This window comes from Furipterus horrens, unplaced genomic scaffold (genome assembly GCF_987537825.1).
Source record: "Furipterus horrens unplaced genomic scaffold, mFurHor1.1.pri manual_scaffold_13, whole genome shotgun sequence".
In the NCBI taxonomy this organism is placed as follows: Eukaryota; Metazoa; Chordata; class Mammalia; order Chiroptera; family Furipteridae; genus Furipterus; species Furipterus horrens.
The window spans coordinates 45029738-45057729 of record NW_028327183.1 but is presented as its reverse complement, the minus strand read 5'-3'; the positions used below and the strand labels follow the sequence as shown (position 1 = coordinate 45057729).

The 27992-nt window shown below is 57.7% G+C and overlaps 1 protein-coding gene across 1 annotated transcript; it reads right to left on the bottom strand.

The window, feature by feature from the left end:
• Window positions 1-6: 6 nt before the first annotated feature.
• NAPA (NSF attachment protein alpha) lies at window positions 7-24294 on the bottom strand. Its single transcript, XM_090261185.1, has 11 exons — window positions 24041-24294; window positions 12724-12803; window positions 10304-10420; window positions 5305-5351; window positions 3915-3992; window positions 3677-3732; window positions 3500-3584; window positions 2631-2735; window positions 1491-1559; window positions 1052-1102; window positions 7-122 (listed from the first exon to the last, which is right to left on the bottom strand). The coding sequence occupies exons 1-11, from the start codon at window positions 24136-24138 to the stop codon at window positions 21-23; spliced, it is 888 nt and encodes a 295-aa protein (XP_090117311.1). The 5' UTR covers window positions 24139-24294; the 3' UTR covers window positions 7-20.
• Between the last annotated feature and the right edge of the window lie 3698 nt (window positions 24295-27992).

Genomic DNA, 27992 nt, shown 5'->3' with positions numbered 1-27992 from the left:
CCCGGGGGGCTGGGCGGGGCTTAGCGCAGGTCCTCCTCGTCGCCCTGGATGGTCTTCTTGATGCGCAGCAGCATGGTGGTCAGCCACTGGTCCAGCCGGGAGATGGAGTCGTACTCCTTCACCTGCGGCACACCGCCACGTCACTGTGCTGACAGGTGGCCAACCCCACACCTGGCCCTGGCACCCTCCCTGTCCCAGCCCTGGAGCCCAAGGTCTCTGGTCCCAAGATTCTCAAGATGTGTCCCAGCCAGCCGTGGTCGGGGGAGGAGCAAGGGAGGCAGCGGCCGGTGGCTCCCTGCTGTGCCTTTACCAGCCTGAGCGTAAGCCTTCCTTTCAGGAAAGTTAGACTCTGTGGCTTAAAGACGGTCCAGCTTCCTTGTTTCATGGATGGAAAACTAAGGCCTGGAGATGTGACAGAGGCCTGTCCCCAGTGGCACAGGGAGCTGGGAGGCCCAAGGGGAACCCATGCCCTTCAGGCCCCCGCCTCAGAGGGAGCTGGCCCGTCATCACTAGGAGCTACAGTTCCTGAGGGGCAGGCGCCCAGCTGTGGTCTAGGGGACCAGATCAGGGCCTGAGCAGGGCACAACGGGACACAACCGACTTCCAGAACATTTAGAAACATCAGTGCCTTGAGGGAATTTGCTGCTGGAAGGATGGGCCTTCCATCTCTCAGCTCCAGCCCCCTCCTGTTCTAGGCAGGGAGGGGATGACTACGCTCGTTTCTGTCCCTCTCGGCCCCTCCGGGCTGCCCCCAGCGCCCGAGGAGAGGTGGCCCTCGGCTGCTCACCCAGGGGCCTCCGAGGGGCGCAGAGGTGGGTCTGAACCAGCTCTGCCCCTGGGGCACCAGGGACAGGTCTCACCATCCTCAGCCTTGGTGCCATCATCTCTAAAATGGGGAGAACACTCCCTGCACCTGTTGGGGCCACTTGTGAGGATTCTGGGGTGAACTGGAGGAAGGCATTCCCAGCCAGGGGCCGAGGCCCGTGACAGAAAGGGTGAGATTCGCAGCAGAGAGTGTCTGGGAAGGGCGGCCACCCTGCCAGGCACTCACCGCCTCGGTGTAGCTGTCCACGTTCTGTTCTTCATGGGCTTCTAGCAATTTCTGTAAGAAAACGGTAGGCAGTGGTCAGGGGCCCCAGCTGGCCTGAGGCACGGCCTGGGCTACACCCTTGCACACACCATGTTGAGAGGAGGGAACACCCATGTTCCAGTCCTGCCCATGTCAGAGCTGACTGGCATGCTCACGGACACAGGTCATGTGTGTGTGTGTGTGTGTCCCAGCTCAGCCCCTGCTACCTCCCCCGCTGCCTGAGTCAGGTTTCATCTAGAAGACAGAGATCCAAATGGCAGAGGAGGAAAAACAAATAAAAACAAAGCGCCTTGAGAACCGCCACACAAACCTCGGCGGTCACACTAACTGGGGCCCTGGCTCCCACCCACCCACTTCCGGGCCCAGATGTAAAGAGGGTGGGGAGGGGCCCGGCACTCACTTTCATCAGCTTGTACTCCCGGGAATCAGAGAAAGCGGGGAACAGCTCCTCATACTTCTGGACCGCAAGCTGGGCATCGCGACAGTGGAAGGAAGAAAGGGACAAGCTAATAAAGAGGGGCTGTTGGAGCTGCTGGCCTGACAGCCAGGGGGTTCTGGGGACAGCTGGGGCCCTGAGTTGGCTCTCTGTGCCCCTCCCCCAGCCTCCATGTCACCTGGCTCTGTGCCCAGCGGCACCTCCATGGAGCTGAGCTCAGCGCCAGCCTGGCTACAGTGACAGCTGGCGGTGGCGGGGAGGGGGAGGGAGGCAAGGGGAGGGATTCCCGGGCCAGTGCCCAGTGCTCCTTCCCGAACCTGGCTCACCCAGGGGAGGGAGCAGATGACAACTGCCTGAGCACCTCTCACACGGCAGGCCTGGTGCTGGGCACTTTTCACGTTTACCCCCATGGGGAACCAGGGAGAGGCACATGATGGTGACCCCCACTTTGAAAGCAGGGAAACACCCAGAGACGGCGGTGACCTGCTCAGGGCATAGGGGAAGAGGTGGGCAGGGTCTGCGGTGGTGACCACCCACCAGGTGCAGGAACAGGAAGGGGAAGGGGCTCTGATGGGCTAGGAGGGCAGGGCAGCTGGAAACCCCCAGGAATCCCGGGTTCCGGAGTCCAGCTCCTTCCCTGGCCACTCCCTGCCCCCGGCCAGCACTGCCCCCTCCGGCCAGGAGGCCCTGAGGACGGGGGGGGCGGACGTGCAGGCTCAGGTTCAGGACACAGGGAGACAGAAAGACCAGCCACGCGGTCTTGGGCAAGGGACTCTGCTCTTAACCTGTGTCTTCATCTGTCAAACAGGTGACAGGGATGCTGACCTCACGGGGAGCAGTAAGGATTCAAAACATGTTGCCACGGAGGAGCGGGCCTGGCCCCAGCGAGCCAGGAACTGGAAAACTCTATACTCAGGGGCTGGGCAGGAGACATCAGGGACAGAAATGCAGCAGCGAGAGCACGTGATTTTCGCCCAAGGCTGAGTGTCAGGGCCAGACATGACTGAGGGGCTTGCCCCTCCTAAGGGGAGGAGAGGGGACTTGGTGTAGTGACAGTGGCCCCGTGCTGCAGGGGCGGGTAGGGTAAGCTCTGGGCGGGCTCACCTTGGCATTGAGCATGTCGATGCAGAAGTGGCAGAGGGCCGCTTTGAAGAAGTAGTCCTTGGCGCTGTACTTGAGGAGGGGGCTGTCCATCGCGTTGGTCCCCACCTACAGGAACAGGAGGCTACACTGTGAGCTCAGGCCAGGCAGCAAGAGGGCCAGTCACTGCCCGGCACCTGGGGGTGGCTGGAGGCTGGGTCCGTGCCCCAGGGAAGCCGGCAATGGGTGAGTGACCAAGGACCAAAGCGTGATGGCGGGGGAGGGTGTTGCTGCAGGGCCAAGGGGCCTGCGGGCCTCCCAGGGCCCCCGCCAGTGAGAGGAGGCCGTCCGGCGTCAGGCCTGACTGGAGGCTGGCAGGTCGTGGGGGCAGAGGGGCGTCAGGTTGCAGAAACCCAAGGAGCAGCCGCCTGCCTGTCTCCTGTCCGGGCTGAACCCTCCAGGACAGTCTGCGCACCCCCCGCCCAGCCCACCCGCACAGCGGAGGAGCCCCCCGCAGCCACGTCCCTCTCTCTACCTCCCAGCCGGGAGGGACCGTTTCCCCGACCCTGCTCCTCTGGGCTCCTCAGCTGTCCCTGGCCACCCGGGCTCCAGCCATCCTTCCCATTCCCTCCCGACTCCGTCGAGTCTCATTCGGGGGTCAGCCAGGAAGCTCCTGGGGGGACTGACTGTAGGCTGGGGACGCAGCGGTGACACCCCACAGGGTCCGGGGTGAGAAAACAGCTAGCCAGGCTGAGTCCAGGGTTAGGGCCAGGGGGTGACAGGGCGTGGAGAGAAAGGGAGGAAGGGAAGGAGTGATGGCGGGAGGCGCGGCAGCACACAGGATGGGGAGCAGAGCCCCCTGCGGAGCCCTGCTCGGAGCCCGCTGTCCCCACCTGCTCGTAGATGTCAATGGCCTTCTGGTACTGCTCCAGCTGCGCTGCGTAGCCAGCCACCTTCAGCAGACACTTGTTGGCTGAGCTGTGCGGGCGGAGAAGGGAGGGGGGGTGGGTGGCAGCTCTGCTGTGTGGGGGGGCTGGACAGGCAGAAGGCGCGGAGGGGCCCCCCGGTACCTGTTGGACTCCTCGCCCTTGTAGTAGTCGGCAGACTGCTCGTAGTGGGCAATGGCCTGGGGAGACACGGGGGTGGCGACGAGGTGCCGCTGCAGCCTTGGTCCCGGGCAGCCCCGCACATGCCGGGCACACAACCAGAGCCCCGCCCCCTTCCCCATGCTCAGACCCCAGAGGACTCCCCGGTGACAGGGCAGAGGAGTCCTGGCCCCCAGGGCCAGCTGCTGCAGCTGCCCCTCACCTTCTCGATGTCCACCAGCTCCGTCTCATAGATCTCGGCGATGGAGATGTGGTGCTTGGCTGCGATCGTGAACCGGCCCTGCATGGGGCACAGGGGGGGCTGCCTGTGACCACCGCCCCTGCCCTGGTTCGACCAGGCCCCACCCCTGTGAGGGCACCGAGAGGCGGAGGGCACGGGGCCCTGACTGGGTGACCCTGGGCAAGCCCCCCACGTCCAGCCTCCGCCTCCATCCTGTCCGGGGTGCACAGGTTGTGGGGTGGCAGCAGAGGCCACATGGACAAAGGTACCTGGCAGAGGTCCTGGCGTGAAAAAGCCTTTGATAGATGGCCTGGAGGCCATGGCAAGACCACCCCGGGGTCGCCTGTTAGAAGCTCTGGGGAAACCAGGGCTAAGGCCCGAATGTCCCCACCGCCCAAGGCCTCCTGGGCCACCCCTCCCCCAGTGTGGCCATTGAGGTAACCCTTCTCACAAGCCAGCACCCCCGACTCTCCTACCGCCAAACCTCCCCTGTGGGCCAGAGCTTTCCTCAAGGCCTCCAGCTCCCAGAAGGGCTGAGCAACCCCTAGCTGCCTCCACCCAGTAGGGAGCCAGGAGCCTTGCCAGCCATTCTGCACCCGCACCCCCACCATGCCAAGGGCAGCAGGGACGGGCCAGGCCCTAAACTCTGCCAGGCCTAGTTTAGGGCCTCCGCGAATCCTCTTGGCAGGGGTATGTCCCTGGGCAAGTCACATGGCTGGTGGGGGCCCCCCTCGCCTGGCTGTCGCACAGACAGTGCCCACCTCACAGGGCTGCTGGATGGTGGAACCACTCGGCTGAGGGTCTGGGTCAATAAATGGCAGCTGCGGTCACTTTAATACTACAGCCATGTCCTGGGCCAGGCTGGGCAGGACCCTCTTCCTGCCCGGGGGTGGGGTCTGACAAGATAGAGGTGAAATGTGAAGAGCTCACAGGACCCTGAGCCTGGTTTTTGTCCCTGGTCCTATCTCCCTGGCCTTGCGCTGGCAGCCGCCTCTCGGGGCCTCATCTATTGTTGGGGGTGCTCCTGGGGGTGGTGCAGGGGCTGCGCCCACATTACCCTATGGCCTGCTGTGAGCTGATAATGAAATAGGATGCTGCCAGGAAGGCTGGGAGTGGGGAAAAGGACACCCCCCCCCCCAATAACCTTAACTTCTGCATGCTGGGCACCCCCTGGAGTTGGGGTGGAGCTCCTGCCAGAGGCCAGGCTGGTGGGGAGCTGGCTGGGGATCCACCCAGTATGAGTGACCAAGTGCCCCCGGCTCCCACTCCCCGCTCCCCTCCTGCTCTTGGTGCTGGAGGTGGGGAGGTGGGAGGTGAGGCAGAGGCAACGTGGAGGACCAGGAGCGGGCACAGGACCCGCAGGGACCCTTACCATGTCTGTATAGATCTCGATTGCTCTCATCAAACAGTTAATGGCCTCTGGGGAGAGAAAACGGGAGGAAGGTTGAAGGCGTGAGAAGGTGAAGTCATTTCAGCAGGAGCTGGGAGGGGGAGCAGGGCTGAGGCTGTCGGGGAGCAGGGCTGAGGCTGTCTGCGAGCAGGCAGAGATCAATAGCGTTGCCAGGGCTACGCGCTGGGCGGGGGGTGGGGGGGCTGGCTGTGAGGGATGGTGAAGGAATCCCTGGGCCCAGGAAGCTGGTCGGAGGACTTTCTCCTGCAGACTGACTTGCTGGGCACGTGCTCCCAAGGGCAGCCTGGCTGACGAGGCCATGCTCTCCCTCAAGCTGCCGCAAAGCGGCCACCTTCCCATAAGCCTGGGGCAGGCACAGCCCGTGCCAGGTCGGGCTGCTGGCCGGGCTCCCAGGGGTGTTTGGAGCCACATCTTCCAAGCTTTCCCCTCAGGGGCAGAGCTGCTGGTGAGGGGAAAGGTGGGGTGAAAGGTGGCCAAGCCTGACACCTGAGGGACCCCCAGGCTCCTGGGCTCTGCCACCCTTTCGCTGTGGGACCCTGCATCGCCCAAGTCCCCTGCACCTGTGTGGCCCCCACCGTCAGCAGGAGGCCCCGGGTACTGTGAGCCCAAGGCCCCCCCATTGGAATCTCCGTCCTTCTGCACCCTAACCTGGCACCACCACCCGCCAGCTCCTCAAGCCACAAGTCCGCCAAGGGAACAGACTCATGGGTGGCACTGGAAGGGAGGGACTGGGCTACCTTTGTTGTACTATCTCTCGCTAGATTTTAAATTTGGGAATGGCTTTTTTCTTTTGACAAGTTATTTGGAGGAGAGAGAGAAGCATGAGTGGGAGGCATTTTCCAGCAGAGAGAGATGAGCTGTGAGCTGTCGGGTGGATTTTTTAACGCTGTTTTAATGCGTCTCAGGAGGAAAGGGCGTGCGGGGAGGTGGAGGGGGAAGGACAGGATTGAGGTCTGAGCTGAGCCGAGGTTGCAAGTTCGTCCTGCCGTCCAGGGCATTCGAAAGGCTCCTGGTCTCCTTCCAGGGTCTCCATGGGGCCGAGGTGCTACAAGGAAGCTAAGGCCTGGTGCCTGCCCCTCGGGGGTTCATGGCCTCACATGCTGGGAGATACTGAATTTGAACGTGGCTCTAGGCTCTGGGCTAGGCTTGCAGGGAGTCCACAAGCCCCTTCATTTACATGCAAAGTGTGTATCTGTGAGCACTGCTCTGGGAGGGAGGGGGTCTAGAGGTTTTGTCCAAATCTAAAAGGCCTCCGGGGACCTCAAAAGAATTCAGAGAAGGTACACCATTCGGTTAAGGTTCTGAGGCCAACAGCTGAAAGCCCGAGGCAGGAGGGAAGAGAAAAAGGAGGCAGAAGAGGACAGAGAGAGAGCACAACGAAAATTACGGCTGGAAACACTAAGTGTGACTTTAACACACATTTGGTAACAGCATATCTGGAAGTAACCGATGAGCCAGCAACTGGCCGCAACACCAGAAAGAGGATGATGAGGAGCGATGCAGCTGGGCAGCTCTAAGGATCGGGAATGGGGCTCTGCACATCCCACCCCTGCTCTGCCCTCCGCCCCAGGGGGTGGCTGTGACCAGCAGGCACCCTGCGGCTCACCCACGCCCTCTCCAGTCCAACCTGCATGCCGAGGTGGCAAGGCTGCTGCCAGGGAGATTAGAAGCCGGGAGTGGCTGGAAGCTCCTCTGGCACCACAGGCTCCCCGCAGCTGCCGCCCTGGCCTGCTGGCACCTGGCTCGCTGGCACCAGCCCTGCAGCGCTGTCAGCAGGGTGGCCCTTGCAGTGCAGCAGGGGAGGCTCTGCTCCCCCCGCCCCTCCAGGGCCATAACACCGACTCATAGGGTTAAATCCCCTCTGTGCCTGTCCTTCACTCCAGGACAGCTGTCCCTGAAAGCCACAGGCCGCCAGCTGACGCCCTGGCAAGAGCGCAGACAGACAAGCTCCTGGCACGTGGGCTACAGCCAGCTTATCTTATCAGGCCCCGAGGATCCCCAGGATGAGAGGCCAGCACACCCCTGGAGGAGAAACAAGCCCATCTCCCATCCACCCACAGAAAGCTGGAGCTGGAAAGAGACTCTGGGAATGACCCAGCCTGGGATGGGGGAGGGGGCTGAGGCACGGCTCGGGGAGACAGGGAGCCTGCAAACCAGGGCGTTCTGTCCTGGGCTCCAGGTGCCTCCCAGCCCACTCCTGTAGTCCGCCCCCAACTCGGCCTGTCTCCTCAGTAAACTGGGCGAATCCCAGAACCCCACAGGAGGGGAATGGATTGAAAGAAGATGCCAGAGCCTGGTACACAGCAGGCATCCGGTAAATGGCAGTGGGGCATGGGGTACGAGGGCGAGGGGAGACGGGGGCCTGGCTGCCTCCGTGCCCTGGGCGTGCGTGCATGCACCCACACCGCAGCCCTGGGCCCAGCTGTCAGGCGGCGGGGCAAAAGGCTCACCTGGCCTGAGTCCACTCAGAGTGGCAGACAGTGGCTGGGAAGCTGGGGAACCACGGACAGCTATGGGCATCACTTCCCTGCCCCCAACCCTCTAGGGCAGCGGGACAGCCTGACCCACAGAGGGCAGGCTCTGTGGAGGGAGAGCATGATGACAGGAACCAAATCCTTTCCTTCTGCCCTGGACGGTTCTGGTGGGGCTGCAGGCTCAGGGCTGCCACTAGCTGCCTCTGGAGGGGAGGGCCCTCCAGGGCTCCTACAGGACGTGCTGATGAAGGACAGAGGCCTTTGAGGCAGGTGAGGTGATCGGCAGGGCCCCAGGGAGCTGGTCAACTGCTTGGGGAAAGCAGCCCAGGTGCCAAACAGGCCCTCCAGCTCTGTTTCACAAGGCAGGAGGCCAGGGAGCAGAGGCTGGGAGCCCAGGCCAGGCCCCTGTTGGACGCGCCAAGGGCTGCTCCTCACTGGACTATTGTCACACACCAGGCGCCACCCTGGGTACACCTGTGCCTTATCTCCTGCATGGTCCCACTTTATCAGGTCAGGAAATGCAGATCCAACAGATTAAGTGACTGTCTGAGGTCACAGGAGAGCAGGTTCCTCCTGGACTCCAAGACCACACCGAGCTGCACGCAGCTGCCACGGACCTCTGTGAAGCTGGACTGGCCCCACACACAAAGCAGCCGTCACCCCTGGTGCACACGTGCCCTCTCCTGACCTTGGCTGAAACGGTCCCCAACTCAGAGCTGTGACCAGGGCTGGCAGTCATGAGGCAGCAGTGCTGGGATGCCACCTGAATGCCCTGCTCCACCCCCAGCTCAGCTCCAATGGCCCCTGTGGTCCCACATCCCAAACCCACCCACTCCCACCTCAGCTCCCAGGGCAGCAAACCATGCTCGCAGATCCCTGGAGGAACTAAGTCAGCCCAGAGCATCACACCTAACTGCTGCTGCTTTCTCACCTCTCAGCAGACTCCTCCACCCTCCAGGCATCCTAAAGCCAGCCCCCCCAACCCCCCCACCCCCGCCGAGTCTGCAGAGAGATGAGAAAACTCAGATCAAAAGCCAGGGAGGGACGCGCCATCACAGCGCCAGGTGGGGCCCGCCCACGGGAAGCGCTGGGGTTCTTTAAAGAGCAGCTGGTGCTGGGCACATGTCACGAGGCCTGGCGCTCCGCTCCCGCCCCAGAAACAAGTCCTTCCAGTCCCTCGGGAGCTGCAGCTGAACATCACAGATGCCCAGGCAGCATCTGTAGGTCAGCCAGTTCCCCAGGGAGCAGAAGGAAGGCTGGGGGTAGGGGGGCCTCTGCAGGGGTCACAGTCTTCCTTGGGTGATTCTGGCTGGAAAAAAAACCCAGGATGGCCTGGGTCATCGTCACCTCACCAAGAGGGCCAGCTGTGGCTCAGCACTCAGCTTTGTGCAGGGAGTGACAATCACCCACCCAGTCACGAGGCCTCCCCTCAAGTTCTTGCTGCTGGGGCTGAGCCTACCATGTGACCACTGAGGCCAACATCTGTGAGACACCCAGGGGCAGAGGAGCAACTGGCCAAGTCTGGGAACAGAGAAAAGCTACTTGGTCTACACAGAGATCAAATCCTGGGACTTAAATGTCCCCGACGGCGCTAACAGCCCCACCAGCAGTCACCAGTGCCAGCATGTGACGAGTGCTCTTTGACCCTCGCAGACCCCTGTGTACAGTTGCCCATTGTCCCCTCTTGGAAGTCAGGCCTTTATTTCAAGATAATGCATCTCCTTAAAAAAAAAAAAAATCCATGTCTTTCTCAGTCTCAAAAGAGAATAACAATAGATGGTCTTAAAAAAAAAAAGTCTTTGCTTGCTAAAATTAAAAGTTAGCAACCTATGTCTGGCACCGAGATTTTAAAAGTAAATTAAAATTTAAGCTCCATAAAACTGAAATTCTGGTGCCCACTGGGCTTCTGCTTCCAGATGAGCCCAGCGGGACAAAATGGTTTTCTCACTGAGTCCCACCCAGCCAGGGCTTCTGTCCCCAGCTCGCTCTCATCTGAAGAAACCTGTTCTCTGGCAACTCCAGTGTCTCTGGCTCTTCTCTCTCCCCCACTCCCCCACGGGGAGGGGCAGGGGAGCCAGGTTAGTATAACTTCCTCTCCTTTCTTGACAGGGACTCCTACCTGGCTGGTCTCAGAAGCCCTCCCACCCCCTCTGCACGTTAATTCTGACAACCGAACAGATTTTCCTCTCCCCATGGCGTGCGGTAGGTCTGAAATGTGACTCCCACTCCCAAATGCTCCCAGGCTTCGGTAGAAGAGCGATCAGCTGCACACACAGTAGCAGGGAGGAGGCGGCTCGGAGCTGGACGCACATGCCAACCGGAAGGGAGCCAGCTCTGAAATTAAAACGCAAGCACCTCCCTGCCAGCCTATCGCCTGTCGGCCGCTGGAGAAAACCAGAGCCCGGTGGAAACCTGAGGACTCCTCTGCAGAGCGCGCAGCTGGGGCTCTGGGCGGCCAGCCCCCGGGGCCCACAGGCCCTCCTCACCTTGGGGGTCAGCTTTCTTGAATGCATTGCCGGCGTCCACAAAGCAGGTGGCCGCGTCGTGCTTGCTCTGGAGCTGCAGATGCAGCTGGGCTGCCTGGCAGAAAGCGTTTCCGGCAGCTGGAACAGAAAAGAGCGACCCTGGCCTGAGTGGGGTACCACGCTTTGTAAGCCCCACAGACACTGCCCTGGGAGCTCTCAAGAACAGAGTCCTGGAGAAAGGAAGACAGTGGCCCAGAGGAGCTGAGGTCTGGACCCAGAGCTCAGGCCTCCGGACCCCAGCGGTGCCCCCTGGGGAGCTGGAAGCACAGGGCTGCGAGCCAGCATGGCTGATCATGGGATGGGGCCCGGAGGGGGTGGTGGGGAAGAGAGGGGCGATCAGAGTCTACTCCAAAACACTTCCCGGTTTATCCCCTCATTCCGAGTCTAAATTCCTTCTCCCATGACTCCTAGCTCTTCCTAACTCCCCCGACTCTGTCCCCACTCTAGTCCCTTGCAGAGTCACTGCAGGTTGTGCGGGCAAGTCACCACGCTAATCGTGAGGTGCATGGTGGGGGCGGGGGGCATATACAGGGTCTGCTCCCTCCAGGAGCTTCATGTCCAGAAAGGGAAACAGGACACAGATGGCAAGATCTTGAGGATGTGGGGACAAGTGCCCACGGGTGGGGGGGGGGCAGTGAAGACCACACACCCGAAGCCCAGTCTGTCTTGCACTCAGCTGCACACTGTCACCTTCCACAGGTCCGAAGCCATTTTCTTTAAGTGTCTCATCTGCTAAGCTGACCTGCAGGGGACAAATGGATCTCTCCTCCTCCGGGGGTGGGGGTCGTGCTAACTGGGACCTCCACAGCCACCTCCGGCTCGGTTCTGAGGCTGCTTCCGTTCCTTCTCCTCAGCTGAGTCCAAATCACAGAATTTCTGAGCTGGAAGAGGACAAGAGGGCCTGGCCCCTGTCCTGTAACTTTGGAGCAGTGGAGCAGACAAAGCCACCCAGGGTTCACGATGTATGAGTTCGTTATTTTTAAGGGCTAGAAACTTGCCTGCAAAATTTCCATAAAAGGTAATACGACTGGGTTAAAAAAGGTGGCCTAGGAATTCTGTTTGAATAGTTGGGGGGGGGGGGGGGACAGTTACACATTTTAGGGGGAAAGCAACATATGTGATTGAAAAATAACTATTCTTTCTTTTAAGGCACTTGATGAGCTCGGGAGCATAAAAATACAAAGCATTGGGCTTCACCACCATGTATTTTGTGGAAGCCCAACCGTTCTCAGAAAATGACAGTAATCGATTTCCCTGTGCCTCTACACCCCGCCTGCACGGCCCCATCCCAGGCTGCATCGTCTTCTGGGTCAGAAAGTTCCTCTCTGGTTTCCAAACTACATCTTTGCTCGGTTCCCCTGATGCAATCTTGCTGGCGCTGGAAGTCACAGTTCGCAAGCAGCCCCCAGTGGGCTCAGGCCGGGCTTTCAGGCCTCCCCTCCAGGCCCTCAGGCAGACAGGGCCCCTTCCTGCCACCGCTGCTTTGCAGGACAACCAAGCTCCGGCCTCGGGGAGGGTGACCACAGGGCCACGCGGGACAGCCAGGACTCCGACGCTGCTCCGCCCAGCGACACAGGCTGTGAGAGTCTCGGAGGTGCAGGGCCGAGGGCGACCCCTTCTGGGCGGAGGCCCTTTCGGCGTCACATGCCACTGTGCCCCCAGTTGATCTCAGCTCTTTTCCTGTTGTGGTTCTGACGAAAGAACACGTTAGGAGAGGCCAAGTAACTTCCCCAGGGCGACGAGGCCAGTCCGAGCTGTGACACAAGTCCAAGCCACTCGGCTCCAAAGGCCATGAAGCAACAGAGGGGCAGGCCCAGCGCCCAGGCTCTGGGGGTCAGAGCGCCGGTTCCTGAGTTCTGTTCTGCCCCTTCACAGCGGGGGCACCTCGGGCAAGGGGCCGACAAGCCTCAGTTCCCGAATGCACACAATGGGGCATGAACGAGTGGTGCTGACCCCCGCAGGGTCACCACACAGTGCACGCTTGGGGCCTAGCACCGGCCCCAGTAGCCGGTGAATGCGAACAGTGTTATCAGAACCACTCGAGTGCCTCCCCGCCCAGAATTCAGACTCCGATACAAGCAGTGTGGAACAGCTTCCAGGGAAACCTGAAGTTCTGAATTTAAGGAGAAACCCCTCGAAGACCTCATCATCCACGTGGGTCTACCTGGATTCAATAATCTATTTCTCCTCATCCCTTCTGTCCTCCCCCCAAGGCCCTGTGGGCTCTACCGACCACACAGCAGGCCCACGGGCTTATGACGCTGGGGAAGCCTCAGAAGAGCAGGGCCGCGAGGCTGAGCCCCCAGCCAGGCCCAGGGCACGGACAGCTGGGGGGAAAGAGGAGAAAGACGCATGGCGGAGCTCTAACAGGGACCACATACCGCTCCAGTTTTTGGCCATTTTGAACATGTTTGCTGCTCTGGCGTAGATTTCGCAGGCTTCCTCTATTTTGGATGAGCCTCTGGGGAAAAGAAGGAAAGGGAACAAAGGATAAGGAGAATGTCCAGGCTGGTATCGCTAGGAGGCAAGCAGAGGCAGAGGAGATGCGCCCCCGCGCCCACCCCCAGGACTTCCCAGGGGAGCCAGCTTCCCGAGTCCAGCTGCAGCCCAGGCCTTGGCCCCTGGCTCAGGAGACGGGGAATCTGTGGCTCCCACTCCCTCACACAAAGCTGCCTAGACCCTCCTAACTTCCCCCCCCTGCGACCTCCTCTGAGAGCTGCTTCCACCTCCACCTCCTGCCCCTGGCTGCTCCCAGGCTCCCCCCCAAGTCCCTTTCCCCACGAGACTGCACAGCATCCTGGGGGAGGAGTCCAGCTCGGACCCTGCGGCCTTTCCGGCCTTTCCACAGCGACTTAATCCTGTGCTTGCCAATGCAGTTGTTCAGCGAAGGCCTCTCAACCCTCAGAGGGTGTCAGCGCCAATTCAGGACCGGGCATAAATATTGCAACATAAACACATAGACAGGCAAATGCTATTTAAAATGTGTATAGAGAAAGTTTCCGTTAAAGGAAAACAAAGAGGCAGCGAGAAGAGAAGCATATATGTTTATATAAACAGAATGTTTCTAGAAAAATACGCCAAAAACTAGTTGTAGTCCTGGCTGGTGTGGCTCAGTGGATTGAGTGCCGGCCTGTGATCTGAAAGGTCACCAGTTCGATTCTCAGTCAGGGCACATGCCTGGGTTGCAGGTCGGGTCCCCAGTCAGGAGCGTGTGAGAGGCAACCACACATCCATGTTTCTTTCCCTCATCTACCCTCTTTCTAAAAATAAACAAATAATAAAACAAACAAACTAGTTGCAGCATTTCTTCTCCAGGGCGGGGTCTGCGGAACTGGGTGCCACGCATGAGAGACAGGCCGACACCCTTCGTTTGTACTGTCTGAGTTTCTTTAATCATCTACATATTTTATCTATTCAAGGAAAGAAACGTGTATACTTCAACTATCAGGATTTACACTGGGTCCTGTGATCTAGCCATGAATTACATTTCTAGCAGTTTATCCTAAGAAACTAATCAGAGAAGCCACAAGGATGCTCAGCACAGCATTATTGAAAATGACAAAACTACCCTCAGAAAACTGACTGTGTAACAGTAGGGACCGGGAAGAGAGGGAGGAGGAGGTATCTTAAAAATATAAAGAGCACCCTGCAGGGACAGCTTTACCCTGGAGTCCCGACCTCCTCCTGAATCAGGGACCCTTCAGTAGTACCTCGCCCGCTGGTGCTAGTCATTCCCTCTCCCACAATCCCACCAGACTCAGTCCACGAGGGCTGTGGCCTGTGTAACTGTTCAAACCCCATCGCCCACAAAAATCAGTAAAATAAAACCCACACATGGAGGAGTCCCCCAGATGGAGTCCAGATTCTCTCTTCACTGACAGCAAGCAACGTTTCATTTTGAAGGAAGAGAAACGGGGTTATTTCCAAATTAAAAGCCACGCAAATCGTCTTCACTGTCCCAGCCTTCACCCCTGTGTCAGCGGGCCCTGGAAACGCCACACCGGCCAGCCGGCACGGGCCCCCAGTGACGTTGGGAGCCTCGTTGGGAGTGCGCCTGCACTGCCCTCCTAGGTCGGAGTCCACCTTGCCCGTTGGTTTGAATCCCACAGCGGGCTCCTAACAATAATCAAATTGGAGCCCTGGAGGGCGGTCTGGGTGGGATCTAGAATCAGGATTTTTAAAAACATCCTCACCCGAGGGTACGAGGATATGTTTATTGATCTCAGAGACAGGAGGAGAGGGGGAGGGAGAGGGAGGGAGGGCGGGCGGGCGACATGGATGGGCTGCCTCCTGCTGCAGGGCCGGGGGATCAAACCTGCCACCCTCTGGCGCATGGGAAAACGCTCCAGCCAATGGGCCCCCCCGACCAGGGCTAGAGTTAGGATTTTAATAATGGTCCCGGATGATTCAGACGGTCAGGTGAGTTTGGAGGGGAAAGCTGACCTAGACAGAGGGACTGGAAAGCAGCCAGCTGTGCTTTGTCCTAGGTCAGGTGACTTCAGTGGGCAAACCCCTCCCAGGGTGGCTGAGGGGGGCTGGGGGGACTGGGGCTGGAGTCTTGGTCTCCTGAGTGCAAATCACACCAATACGGTTCGTCTTTGGCGAACAGTCCACCCTCTGCCTTCTGGGGTCGCGCTGACACGTCTCCCCCGTCCTCTGCTGTCCCCAGGAAGTGTCCCTGAGATGTGCGCTCCCCCTCCTCAGACCGCACCCCAGCTGGCCAGCACGTTGAACCCGAGGCCTCTGTTTGACGTGACTCCTTTAGGAACCATCCGTGGCCTTGGGGAGGTGAGGCACTTTCACAAGCTTCTGGCAGAAGAGATTTCCGAAGGCCCCTTTGGGGCCAGGATGCAAAACCCCAGGGATCTTTTCCGGAATGTTCTCCTAAAGGATACTCATGCGTTCACAGACTTGAAATCACAGATCTGCGAACCCCTTGGATCCTTCCTTCCTTGAAGGTGCAATTTAGTCCTATCCAGCCCCAGACAGTCTCTGAAAAAGCTCAGGCTCCTGGATGAGAAGAGGCTGGTCCCCTCGACAGGCTGCAGGACGGGTGACCAGCAATGAGCAGAGCTGGCCTGTCAGCTGCCGGCTGCAATTCTGTGATCCCAGGCTAAGCTGGGCCCGCCCTGCCCTGGGCTGCTGAGTCTAACCATGGAGTGGGAAAGCTGGGGTGACCACAACCTGCAAAGGCCTCTAGGCCTGGCTCCTCCTGCCACTCCATGGCAATGGCAGGGGGTCTCTGGAGTCCCCTCCTCTTCTCTTAGAGATGGAAATGGAGTCCCCAGTGGGTCACTGGCAGATCCTGAAGGAGAAGCTGTGTGTGGTTAGTCATCCAGGGAAGAAATAACTGAGAATTTATCATGTGCCAGGCACTCCACATAGTAGTAAACAAAGAAGCAGGTCCTCAATAAACAGGAAATCAGCAAGGCAATTTCAGAGTGATTAAGCACTACAGGGGATGGGGAGGAAGGGCTTCTCTGAATGGGCAGGTCAGGGGTGTGAGACATGAGCCTAGTCCCCAGTGATGACTAAGGAGCATTCCACACAGCAGCCAAAGCATGTGCAAAGGCCCTGGGACAGAAACCAGCCTGGCCAGTTCACGGAAGAGGGGTGCAGGATGGCTGTGGTGCACGGAGTGGACGGCAATGAGGCTGGAGAGGCAGGAGGGGACCCCCATGCTAGATGGGGGCCGGGAGAAGGGTTTAGGCCATATTCTAACGTAACAGGAGGGTTTCCAGCAGACTGTCCCCCCCACAGAACATCTGCATGGTCTACTGCAGGACATCTCTTCCCAGTCAAGTTGGCTCCTGTCACTCATCTCAGGGTGGCCTCTGTGACGAAAACCACAAACTCCCCGAGGTGAGGAAACCAACTTCTCCCTTTGCCCAAGACCCAGAAAAGTGAACTGGGTCTGCCTCTTCCGAAGAGGGGTGGTAGCACATGTGACAGCTGACTGTCCCTCCCCCACTGACCTCCCCCAAGCTGCCTCTGCTTGGCTCTCCCCAGCCAGTGGCTCTGAGCCATGCCCAGGAATAGAGGGAACTGGTTTGGGCCGGCCTGGCGCATGGCTGTCTATAATTACCCGCTCAGCTTTGCTTTCTCCCCCTCCCAAGGCGGAGGAAGCAGCCTCAGGTCTCCCAGGCGCAGCCACCAACCTCCGGCGACTGCCATATGGAGAGGTGAGAGCAGTGCCAGGAACGCACAGACGGCCGGTGGGACCCCGGCCAGGGGGTCGGCCGGGCAGTCTCCGCTCCCCTCCCTCCTTCCTCCACCCCTTGGGCACTTCTGGGCTCCCACCAACATGCCACCTACCCCACCTGAGTATTTACAAACCCTCCTGCGTTACAAAGGAGGAAGCTGGCTGGGCTCAGGGACACTGAGGGGCTTGCCCAAGCCCACAGTGCCAGGACGTCCCCCAAAGGGGACTTGGGACTGGGGATCCAGTCCTGCCCTCACCTCTCCCTCAGTGATCTGTGACGCTTCCTTCCCCGCCTCTCAGAAGCTTCCAGAAAACGAGGCGGCAGACAAGGTTCCTGCCTGCTCTCACCTCTCCTGACTAAACAGCCAACACTGCTCAGGCTTCCCTCCTCTGACAAGGACACTGCTCTCTGCTGGAGGCGGGCAGGTGGCCTCTAGGCAAGGGACAACTTGGTTAGGCAGCCCCGCGCCGAGCCCTGGCCCACCATACAGTGCTGCGGGCGGAAGGAGAACGTGAGGGCCCAGCCGGCACAGGCAGCGGCCGTGACCAGCCTGGCTCCTCTGCTGAGCTGGCAGAGCCAGAGCCCCGGGATCCCTCGGCGTCGCCTCCCCTCATCGACGCAAACGCGAAGCCCCTCACTGCCCCCTGGCTCCGCAGCACCCGGCAAGGCTGGCGCCCACAGCGCGTGCATGGGCCCCAGTAACCACAACACACAAATCACCACGGGCCACTCCCCTCACGTGCCTGTGCGGGGAAGGGACAGAGAGGTGAACCCGAGCCGCGGCCTCCCGGGGCTGAAACTGGTCTGAGCACTTTGCTAACTGTGCCACCTTGGACCAGCAGCCCGCGAGCCTGGGTTTCTGTAACTGTGAAGCGGAGAGGGGGAACCGGCCCCGGGAGGAGTCGGAGTCTTTGCGAGGATCAGAGGTGACCTGGCACGGAGCAGGCGCTCAGACGGCTGCCAGTAGACAAAGGAGGAGAAAGACACTCCAAAGAGGTCGGCCACCTGGCAGTGGGGATTCTAGAGCCGTGTGGGGCAGTGGAAAAATCTCAGACTGTGGTTGGACGGGCCAAGACTCTGGCACCAGCGTGGTTCGCCAGCCTCGGTTTCCTCATCTGGAATGGGGGGGAGCTGCACACCTGGCACAGCTCTGGGAGCAGGAGGCGGGGCCGCCGGGGCGCCCGCCCCCCCGCAGCTGCCGAGCAGACGGAGCGTCCCTCTCACAGGCTGGCCGAGCGAGCAGCGCCCAGGAATGTTCCCCTATTTCAACACCTGGGCGTGGGCTTCGCCTCCCCCTCGGCCAGACTGGCTGAGTGCTGCCCCCGCCCCTCCCCCCACCCCTTGCCAAGAGCGTCCCCTCCTGACTGCGAACGCAAAGGCCTGGCAGGTGCTCCTGCCGTTCCGCGCCGCCGCCCTCTGCTCCCCAGCAGGATGCTCCATCCCAGCCAACGCCCTGGCCCGCTTCCTTTCCTTGGGAGGTGTTTCTGAAAGGCCCTTGCCTCTCAGCAGCCCCATTCCAAACAGAAGTGGTGAAAGCTCTGCCTGACCAGGCAGCACAGTCCCACCCGTCGAGGAGGGCAGAACCCTCAATGGCAGCACACTCACGGCCGGGCTCCCCGAAACCTTGTGTCCCCCCCCCCCCCCCCAGGAAAGACGCCGTGCTGCCCGGAGACTGGGCACGAAACGCCAGGCTTTCAGCCGCAGGTCCCGGCAGCCAGCAGGGCGGCGCGAACCACCGGGCACGGCCGGAAGCGGCAGCGGGGGCTTCTGCGCGCTCCCTGGGTGGCGGGCGGTCCGCAAGCAAGGCCGGCGCTGTCATTCCCACAGCAGCCCCGCTAAGGGCCAGGTGCGTCCTGTCCCAACCTTGTCGGCAGGTCTTCCCGCTGGAAAGCCGCCTCCAGGGCGCCTGGGGCTGCTGGCGCCTACGGGCGGGTCCGACAGGAACTGGGCTGTCAGCACCTGATCTTCAGGGACGGCACTGCTTGTACACAGAGCACCTTGTCATCTCTTCCTCCAGGGCCTCCAGCTCAGCTCCCAGTGACTACACATCATCATCGTCATCATCATCACCACCATCATCATCATCATAATGATGATAATAGTAAGCACTTAACACATTGTGGACCAGCAATTTTATACAAAAACTACCCCATATCACTGGCTATTTTTTCATAACTGAATATGAAATGAAACAATTCGCAAACATTTTTTACAAAATCCTATATTACTCTCAGTTTTAAGAATTGTATAAGCTTATGCAAGTGCAAACATGAGTTAACTTGTTATCAGTCAACATTTGCACTTGAAAACAAGTTTTTTCGTCAACAATGTGTAAGCATGTAACCAGTGCCAGGCCTGTGTTCTCACCACCCCGACACACATAATCTCACCTATGTATTCCCCAGAACAACCTGTGAAGCAGCTACTGGTACGACTTGCATTTCACAGGTGAAGAAACTTCCTATATCCATTGCTGTTCAGGGGGAAGGCGGTTTTTATTTTGGATTGGGAGGTAAGGGGACGGCGTGAGGGAGAGGAAAGCCCCAGGGCACGAACCCGGCTAGAACCTGTACAGCCCCACGGGGGCACAGCGGGGAAGCCCGCAGCCACCTGCATCCAGGAGACACCTGCAGGCGGGAAGGAAAAGCGTGCAGGCCCGCCCCTCCCTCTCTGCAGTTTCACTGCGCTTCCCTCGGGAAATCTCCACCTTTTGCTTCCAGAGACGTCTGGGCTGCTTCCCTCTTTGGGAGGGAGCAGGAGGAAAGAGAAGCTGCGATCTGCTTACTAACTAGCTGGTTGGAGGCCGGTGCAGCAAAGCCCCCTAGCGTCTGGCAACCCAGAAACAGCGAAGAGCAAAGAAAGCCCTACCGTCCAAGGACATGGGGCTGCCCCAGGTCCCAGGCGGGGCTGTCCTACTTGGCCCTTTTGACCAGAGCAGGGACTCTCAATTTGAAATGCTGTCATCACTGAGGTCCCTGAAAGGGGAAGAAGGAGCAGCACAGGGGACAAGCTGAGCCCCAACACACTCTGCTTCGAAGCCACGGGGGCCTTGAGAAAGGTGAGCTGTGGAATGTTGGGACACAGGCCAGCCCAGCTCCGGAGGCCAGGGCCTGCCTCCCACTATACCCCCAGCCCGCAGATGGATGGGCTCTGAGAGCTGGGAGGGGCAGGGATGAACACACCTGCTTTTTCAAACGTTTGGAAAAAACAGCCCCATGGGGGGTGGGAAGCCCCCTAGGGCACCTAGTTTGCCAGCCTCCTTAGTGCCCAGAGTAGGCCCAGGCCTCAAGGTAAACTAAGTGCAGTGGAGAGAGGGCTTTGGGGTCAGACAGATCCGGGTGTGACCGTGGACCCCACTTACCAGGGGACTAAAACCACATCCGCCCACCTCCACGAGGACGCTCTGAGGATTAATGTGAGGACACAGGTAAGCGGCTGGCCTAGGCCTGACTCAGGACCAGAGTGAGCACCTAACCGATGTTATGTGCTATTATTTATGCCACTGTCCTCGCTCTCCCCCACAGCAGCTGCTGCAGTCCTTCCTAAAAGGTGAATGGGAGCCTCCCCGCACCCTGGGACTGGCCCGCCCGCCCCCCAATTCATGTGTTGCAATCCTAACCTCCAAGGTGATGGTATTAGGAAGTGGGGCCTTTGGGGGTGACTCTGTGCCTTTATAAGAGGCCCCAGAGAGCTAGGCCACTCCGTCTACCACAGGAGGACACAGTGAAAAGATGCGGTCTCTGGGGAGCGGGCCTCACCAGACACCAAACCTGGCACCAGGATCTTGGCCTTCCCAGCCTCTGGAACTATGAGAAAGAAACTCCTGTTTATAAGCTACCCAACTATGGTATTTTGTTGTGGCAGCCTGAACAGACTAACACAGAACAACTCCTTCAAATCCTCTGTGCTCTCCAGCAGCTCCAGTCCAAGCCCTTTCTGGAAAGCTCCCTGCCACCACCACTGGCCTCGTCCTTGCTGAGCGCCACCTCCCACTTCTGCCCTTCGAGCTTTGTGTGCTCACACAGAACTCCCTGTACTGAACGCCACCCCTATGGCCTCCCTCAAGCTGTCTCCTCAGCCTGGGGCAGGGCCCCCTCACCAGAGGGCACCCCCAGAACCACTGTTCACCCTCCCAGATGGAGGCCTCTCCTCCAGTGAAACATCCCTGGCCCCTTTGGATCTTGGTTCCCTGTCATTCCGGGCAGAACCTCCCCTCACGCCACACCTTTGCTCCCACAATTCCTGCGGCCTAGACCGGCCTTCCAGACCCCCACTCCCTTAGCAAGTTTTAGGGTTCCTTCCTCCAGATGGCGCAGCTTCCTCTAAGCTCAGGAACTTCACACAAATGGCCAAATGGCGCAATCAAGCCCTTAGTGACACCTGACAATTTTGTTTTGGCACTGTTTGCCAAGTGTTAATCTCCTGTCAGTGTAGGTAGCGGGGTCAGAGATGCGTATGGCTCCAGCAGCAAAGGCATCTGGGAAATGTTGGACCCTTTCATCTTCTGTGACTGTTTATAACTCTCTAGAGCCTCAGGCTTGGCTGGCTCCCCAGAAAACCGAATGCCACCCAAAGACACATGTCATGCCACCAGGAAGGGGGTCAATGAATGTAGAGAGTGTGGTAACTGCCTGATGTTACATTAACTTAGAAATGCATTGTTCTTTCTGGTGGTCTACGTAACTGCCCACATGTGGTTTTACTATTAGCCCGCTGCGAAAAAGAGACTCTGTGCTGGGAGAAGGTGGATTTCTTCCCAGCCGGCCACTCCTGGGAACAAGCAGAGGCTTTGCCCGTGTATGTAAGTTTCTCCCATTAAAGCTCTTATCAACTCAGACAGGGCTACATGTCAATTCTTTGGAACCGACCCTGAATTTAGACTCTTGGTGCTTCCCCCCAACAGTCAGGGAGGAAAATTTTTCCTCTACTTTTCAAGGTTCTTCTGGCTGGTCTAAAAATCAAATTGGCATGTGACAGATGAGCAAGAGAAAAGCAAATTCAAGTTTAATAACATGTATGTTTCTTGTATACATGGGAGGGACCCAGGAACACTAAGTAACTTGCCAAATGGCCTAAGCCATCCAGTTAAATACCACCTTCAGCTAAAGACAAAAGATGTTGAGCCCTGGCTGGTGTGGCTCAGTGGATTGAGCGCTGGCCTGTGAATCAAAAGGGCATAGGCCTGTGTTGTGGGCCAGGTCCCCAACTGGGGGCTTTTGAGAGGCAACCGATCGATGTTTCTCTCCCTCTCTTTCTCCCTACCTTCCCCATTCTAAAAATAAATAAATGAAATCTTTAAAAAAAAAATGTTGAGGGCGGAGTCAGTTATGGGAGGTTACCAGGAAACACAGTACACAAGGGTAGGATTCTTATGCAGATTAAGGTCCACACCTTCTCCACTGGATAGTGCCGGCAGGCCCGGTACAGTAAGTGAGACAGACAAATGTAAAAATCCTTTAAAAACGGTAACTGAACTAACTTATACGGGGTTTTCAGAGTTTCTCCTAAAATTAACCAGCAGCCCAAAGAGACGTATTTTAGGATGGCAAACTCTGCCTTCCCAACCGGGTGACAAGTGTCTCAGAGGCTGACTTAGTTGCTCCTCCAAGCACAGCCCAACAGTTCACGGATCCTCAGTCCCAAGGGACCAGACACCAGACGCCAACCAGGAAACCTATTAGCCGGAAACTGAGCCCTCGGCCCCACCCCAACACTGCACTTGAGCTTCTCCCCATGCGAGGGGAGAAGAAACACACACACCCTCTCTCCGCTCTCAGCCTCTAAAATAACGCATTCCTCACTAATCAATACATCAGCCCGGATGTTGCTCCACACCAGTCAGGCTATTCGAATCCTTTTGCTAAACATTATCCAACCTCAAACAACAGCGGGCGGGCCCCGCCTCCCCTCCTGGAAAGAACCCTACCCTGCATTTCTCACCGACCTCCCCACCCCGGCTCTCCCAGTCCCCAGGGCCTCCTCTCACATCCTCAGCCTCTAGCGGGTCCCGCAGCGTCCCCCAGCCTCCGCCTCTGTCCCCAGGCTGCCTGCCCCACCTCCACCACGGATCTTCCTGACGCCACAAACCCACCATCCCGCTCCAGGCCTCCTCTCAGTCCGAAGAGCAACAAGCCTGCCCTGTCCTCCCAGGCTCTCTTCTTCCTCCGCCCGGGACCTCAGACCCCTTCCCCTAGTCCGACTGCGTCCCCGGGGCCCAGCGTCCCTCTCAGCTCCCTTCTCACCACACTCAGCTTCTCCCTCCTCCGACTCCCAGGTGGCTCCCCCAGCTCCCACCCTGATCCCCGCCACCCCTCCCAGTCCAGGTTCCAAACCTGTTCCCTCCCTGGAAGTGACACTGATGACCGCTTACACCTTCCAAGCTGACCGTGCGTCAGGCTCAGTCCCAAGCACTTCACACGCACGCGTATTCAACACTGGCGGCAAACTTCCGAGGTAAGTTTTACAAGCGACCCCCTTTGAGCAGGAAAATAACCTAAGCTCATGAGATGAGTGGCGGAGCCACACCTGCAACTCAGGCATTGGACACTCTTAAGCCACGAAGATTCCTCAAAGGATGGCCGTCATTTTTATGAGCTAACACGAACTGTGTGGGAAACGGCCACCACGTCGCGGACCCAGCCCCCTTCGGGTCCCCTTCTCCACGCACCACAGTCGTCCTGGCTCACACGGCCCCGCACAGCGGGGCTTCCGCTCCCATTGGTTTTCTCTTCCATCCCTCCATCTGCTAAACAAAGTCAGCACCACTCATACCCGCGCCCCACGTCATTCTCCAGCCTCTCACCCCAGGGCTCCATTCTAACTCCATTCCCCAGGATTCCTCTGCTCTGAGGTCACTCGAGTATAAGGTCCCCCTACACTGGTCACCATTAACCAGGGCCATACTCGCCCCAGGCACCTCACACCTGAACGCATCACACTCTCAGGATGACCTGGGGCCAGATCCGCTCACCCCCATCACGCAGCGCTCATGCAATTCCACCGCCACGGCCTTGGAAAGGTCAACACCGAGGGCAGGTGTCCCGAGCCCCGTCTCGCCCACCTGGGGTCCTTCAGATAGGTTCTCTTACAGCTCCCAAAGGCTTCTTGACCTGTCTGTTCTCTCAGGTCCCCTCGATCCCCTCAGGCTGGTCCCCTTCAAGGTCTCGGACTACACGCTTCCGGCCCAGGTTCTCCTCCGACCCCTTGACCCACCTTTAGCCTGGGTCCCCTTCGGCCTCATGATGTCGCCACGGCCTAGCTGTCCTCAGCTCAGGGCCCTTCCACCATCTCCGACTGTCCCCAAACCGTGCTGACAGAACGTGGGCCCCCTGGCCCTTCGACTGTGTCATCTCTACTGCTTTAGACCACGGCACCTTAGCCCGAAATCCCCTCCGTCCTCTAGGCTCCAGCCCTTCGTCACTACCCCGCCTCCTCAGGCTATGACTCCTTCGTCCTCTCAGCTTCTGTCCGGGCCGACCCTCGGTGCGGTTCTTACCCAAAGAGGCCCGAGAAGAAGGACTGCGAGTTCTTCACTTTGCGCTCGGCCTCGGCCAGCAGCGCCATCGCCTCCGCTTCCTTCCCGGAGTTGTCCATGGCGGATGCACAGGTACCCAGCAAACCGCCCGACCCGGGCCCTCGGAAGATTCAGCCGGGGCCGGGCCGCGGTATACAAGTCAAGGGAGCTTAGCGAGCTGTGTTGACGTCGCACCGGCGAGCACCGCCTGCTACCCGGAACCTTGTGATTCGCGCTGGCCAATCAGCGGTCTCGTAGCGCGGCGCGCGCCCCGCCGACCACGCCCCTGCAGGCAGTCTCGTCGCCCCGTGATCCACGGCCTCCAATTGGCGACCTGATGCTTTGACGCATGCGCACACCCCCGTGTACGGAAACGCGCTTTTTCCCAGTTGCTCCGTACAACACCCCAGGTGATTCTGTATGAGCCAGGTGATTCTGTACCAGCCAATCGTAGTCCCCAACTTCAAGCACCCGTCCCGAAGTGCTACCTTTCTGGATCCTCGTCCACCAATCAGCAGCCCCTCTACTTGCGATTTTCCTCTTTGCGGGCCCTAGTCAGCTGACCGCTGGCCCTCATGTGACAGCTCCTAGACACACGGTGGAAGACATGTCCCACCAACGCCCGGGTTTGACAGTTCTCCTGCGCAGAACTGCGCCTCCGTTCTTTCCCTTTGATAGGAGATCTCTCTTGCGCCCTCTGCCGGGGCATGCTGAAAGTGACTTGGAAAGGCCCGTGAAGTACTTACGAAGGAAAACAAAAGTAGACGTTTTCTGACTCTGGTTTCATTAAGGGGGAAAAAAAAAAGCTGGAGAGTGTTAAAAATTCAGTCTTGCACACCTAGGACCCGTAGTTTTTAATGCCATTCTCTCATAGAAGGAACCATGGCTCCTTGGATAAATGACCGATTCTAGGACTGGTAGTGCCAGAAGGAAGAGGGGTGTGTGTGTGTGTGTGTGTGTGTGTGTGTGTGTGTGTGTGTGTGTGTGTGTGTGTGTGTGTGTGTGTGTGTGTGTGTGTGTGTGTGTGTGTGTGTGTGTGTGTGTGTGTGTGTGTGTGTGTGTGTGTGTGTGTGTGTGTGTGTGTCACACAATGGGGTATGTCAAAGACGGGAACTGAAAGAACTCCCAATGGCCAAAGCTGCAACACTTTAAACAAAATAAACTCTTATTGGATTATAGACCAATGTATAAAATATCCATGAGCCCATGCTGATATAAATGAATAAATGGGAAAGAATAGACAAATATTCTGTGCAGAAGAATTCCAAATAATTTATGTAGGTATTCCACCCTCAAGAAGGTGCAACATAGCTTAAATTTTAAAAATACTTTGTTTACTGATTTTTAGAGAGAGAGGCAGACACACATCACTTTGTTGTTCCACTTATTTATGCATTCATTGTTCCTTGCACGTGCCCTGACCTGGGATTGATCCCACAATCCTGGTTTATGGAGACAGTGCTCTAACCAATTGAGCTAGCCGGCCAGGGTTTCACTTCTTAAGTGTGCACTGAGCAGTGACTTCCTTCCACAGAGTACAATGTCAGAAGGGAAGGAACTGAGTTTACAGTGGAGAAACCTGATAAACACTGTCAGCCAGGTGACTGAGGGTAACATCAATAATGGCAAGTCACATTGATAGTATATACTCTTAATAAAATGTGATGAAAATGGTACACTTCTGGGTCTTCTTCCCATTCTAATCATGAGAAAAATATCAAACAAATCCCAGCTGAGGCACATTTCCCAAAATACTGACCAGGAATAAAGTTTGAGCAACTGTCACAGCCACCAGGAGCCACGATACTACTAAATGCATTGTGGTGTCCTGGGTGGGATCCTGGACCAGAAGAGGGACGTGAAGTAAAAACTTAAGAAAATCTGAATAAAGTATGGACTTTAGTTAATATATTGTAATAAATGTACTATATTAATGGAAGATTTACTATCAGGGGAAACTGGGTATGAGTAATATGGGAATTTTTGGTACCCTTTTCCTAATTTTTCTGTAAACCTAAAAACTAAGAAAGCTTTTTTAGAAAAAAATTCAAGTTCCGGGGCCCTACCTCCAACGATGCCAATTATGAAAGTCTTAGGCAGGGTACAGGAATCTCTATTTATTTATTTATTTATTTACTTATTAAAGATTTTATTTATTTTTAGAAAGAGGTGAAGGGAGGGGGGAGAGAGGGAGACAAACATCAAGGTGGGAGAGATACAACTATCAGTTGCCTCTCGCACGCCCCCAACTGGGGACCTGGCTGGCAACCCAGGCATGCGCCCTGACTGGGAATTGAATTGGGGACCTTCTGGTTCACAGGCCAACAGTGTTCAATCCACTGAGCTACACCAGCCAGGGCGGGATCTGTATTTTCCTACAGAACCCTCTCCGTCTTCCTTCCCACCCTGATAATTAGAATGCAGATAATCCAGGGAGCACTGGTTGAGAAAACTTTTATCTGGGGGTGGGGATGGGGCTTAGCTGAGGGGTTAAGGCACAAGAAACCTTCACCCAACTCTGTTCTTACATTCAAAGACTCTCCTGGACCACCCACTTGCAGTTTCCACTGTACTCTGACCACAGGGCAGGTGGGGGTGAGTCTGGATCACCACAAGCAGTTTTGGTTCTGTGTCTGTCTGAGCAGCGCTACTATAAAAGCTCCCATTTGTTTTAAGCTGTTACGTTTCAGGGTAATTTGTTATATGGCAATAGACAACTAATACCACCCAACCCTTTTAGCCAGTCTTTCATTTCCGAAGACATCGAGCTTAACCTGTGACTTAGGGTGGAATCCAAATAATAGTAGCATAGCCTGAGCGCTCATTAAACAGCGGCTGCTAGTTCCCATGGTGCACCAGGCCAAATACTTAATTTACATTTTCCCATTAACAGATACACGGGGGTAGGCATGTTCCATCCTATTTTTACAGAGTGAGGAAACTGCGCCTTGACCAGGGAAAGTGACTTGCCCAAGGTCACCAAGGAGGAGGAGCTGGGAGGTATGTCATTCTCGTTCACTGGATGACTGAGTCCTTTCCCGTAACCACCAGACCAAACTGCTTTAAACGCCACCTCCGCCTCTGTCCCTCCTCCCTCCTCATCCCTAACATTTACTTAGCTCTGATGTGGCCCCTCTGTGAAACCTCCTGACACCGCCCTCTGCCCTGCTCTCCCTGCCAGGCCCTCAGAATACAGCACGCACAATTAAAGACACAGTCACGCTCCATGCGATCAGGCCTCAAATGTGCCCCCCTCCCCAACCTGACTCAATGACATCTACTCAGTGGCTCAAGCCCAAACCTCCCACATGGGCTAGGCCCGCTCTATCCCCAAGATGTGTGACCCATCAACAAGTCTGGGTCTACTTCTAAGACACATCCCTAACCCCAGCGGAGGCCACTGTCATCTTACCTAGGGCCTTCCACCTGCTCTCCAGGCTTCCAATCTTGCCTCCTACAATCTCCACGCAGCAGCCGGTGAGGTTTCTTTAACACCCTCCGCTAGTCTCCTACAGCAGTTTGCACCCTGCCGTGCTACGGCTGGAACCCGACCCTCAGCCTCAGCAGCCTCCTCAGTGACCCCTTCCCTGGCCACCCACCTAACACCGACTGCCACACCCTGGTCACTCCCTAGGACTTGGCCCCCTTCTTGATTTTCTTCGTGTCACTTTGTGGTGGTTTGCCGGCCCCGTAGTCATTTCTGCTTCCTCCTCTTTTCCTGGCAGAGTTCCAGCAGCAAACCAACGCTGAGTGTCCAGGGCAGCTGTGGCCATTTCGCTTCCCACTGATTCCCAGGGATCAGTTTAGAAATAAGCAAGGGCTCTGCTTCTGGCCAATGAGTCACGAGGGGTGTTCTGCCGAGGACTGCCACACGCTTTCCTCACTCTTAAAAAGGGACACAGAGAAGGCAGGGACATGCTCTCTTCCCCGTGTG

Bases quoted from the DNA above. Each gene is read 5' to 3' on its own strand.
- NAPA (XM_090261185.1), bottom strand. From the start codon at position 24,138: ATGGACAACTCCGGGAAGGAAGCGGAGGCGATGGCGCTGCTGGCCGAG. The intron at 12,804-24,040 runs GTAAGAACCGCA...TCTTTTCCCCAG, and splicing joins TTCTTCTCGGGCCTCTTTGG to AGGCTCATCCAAAATAGAGG. The intron at 1,560-2,630 runs GTGAGCCCGCCC...CGCGATGCCCAG, and splicing joins TCGACATGCTCAATGCCAAG to CTTGCGGTCCAGAAGTATGA.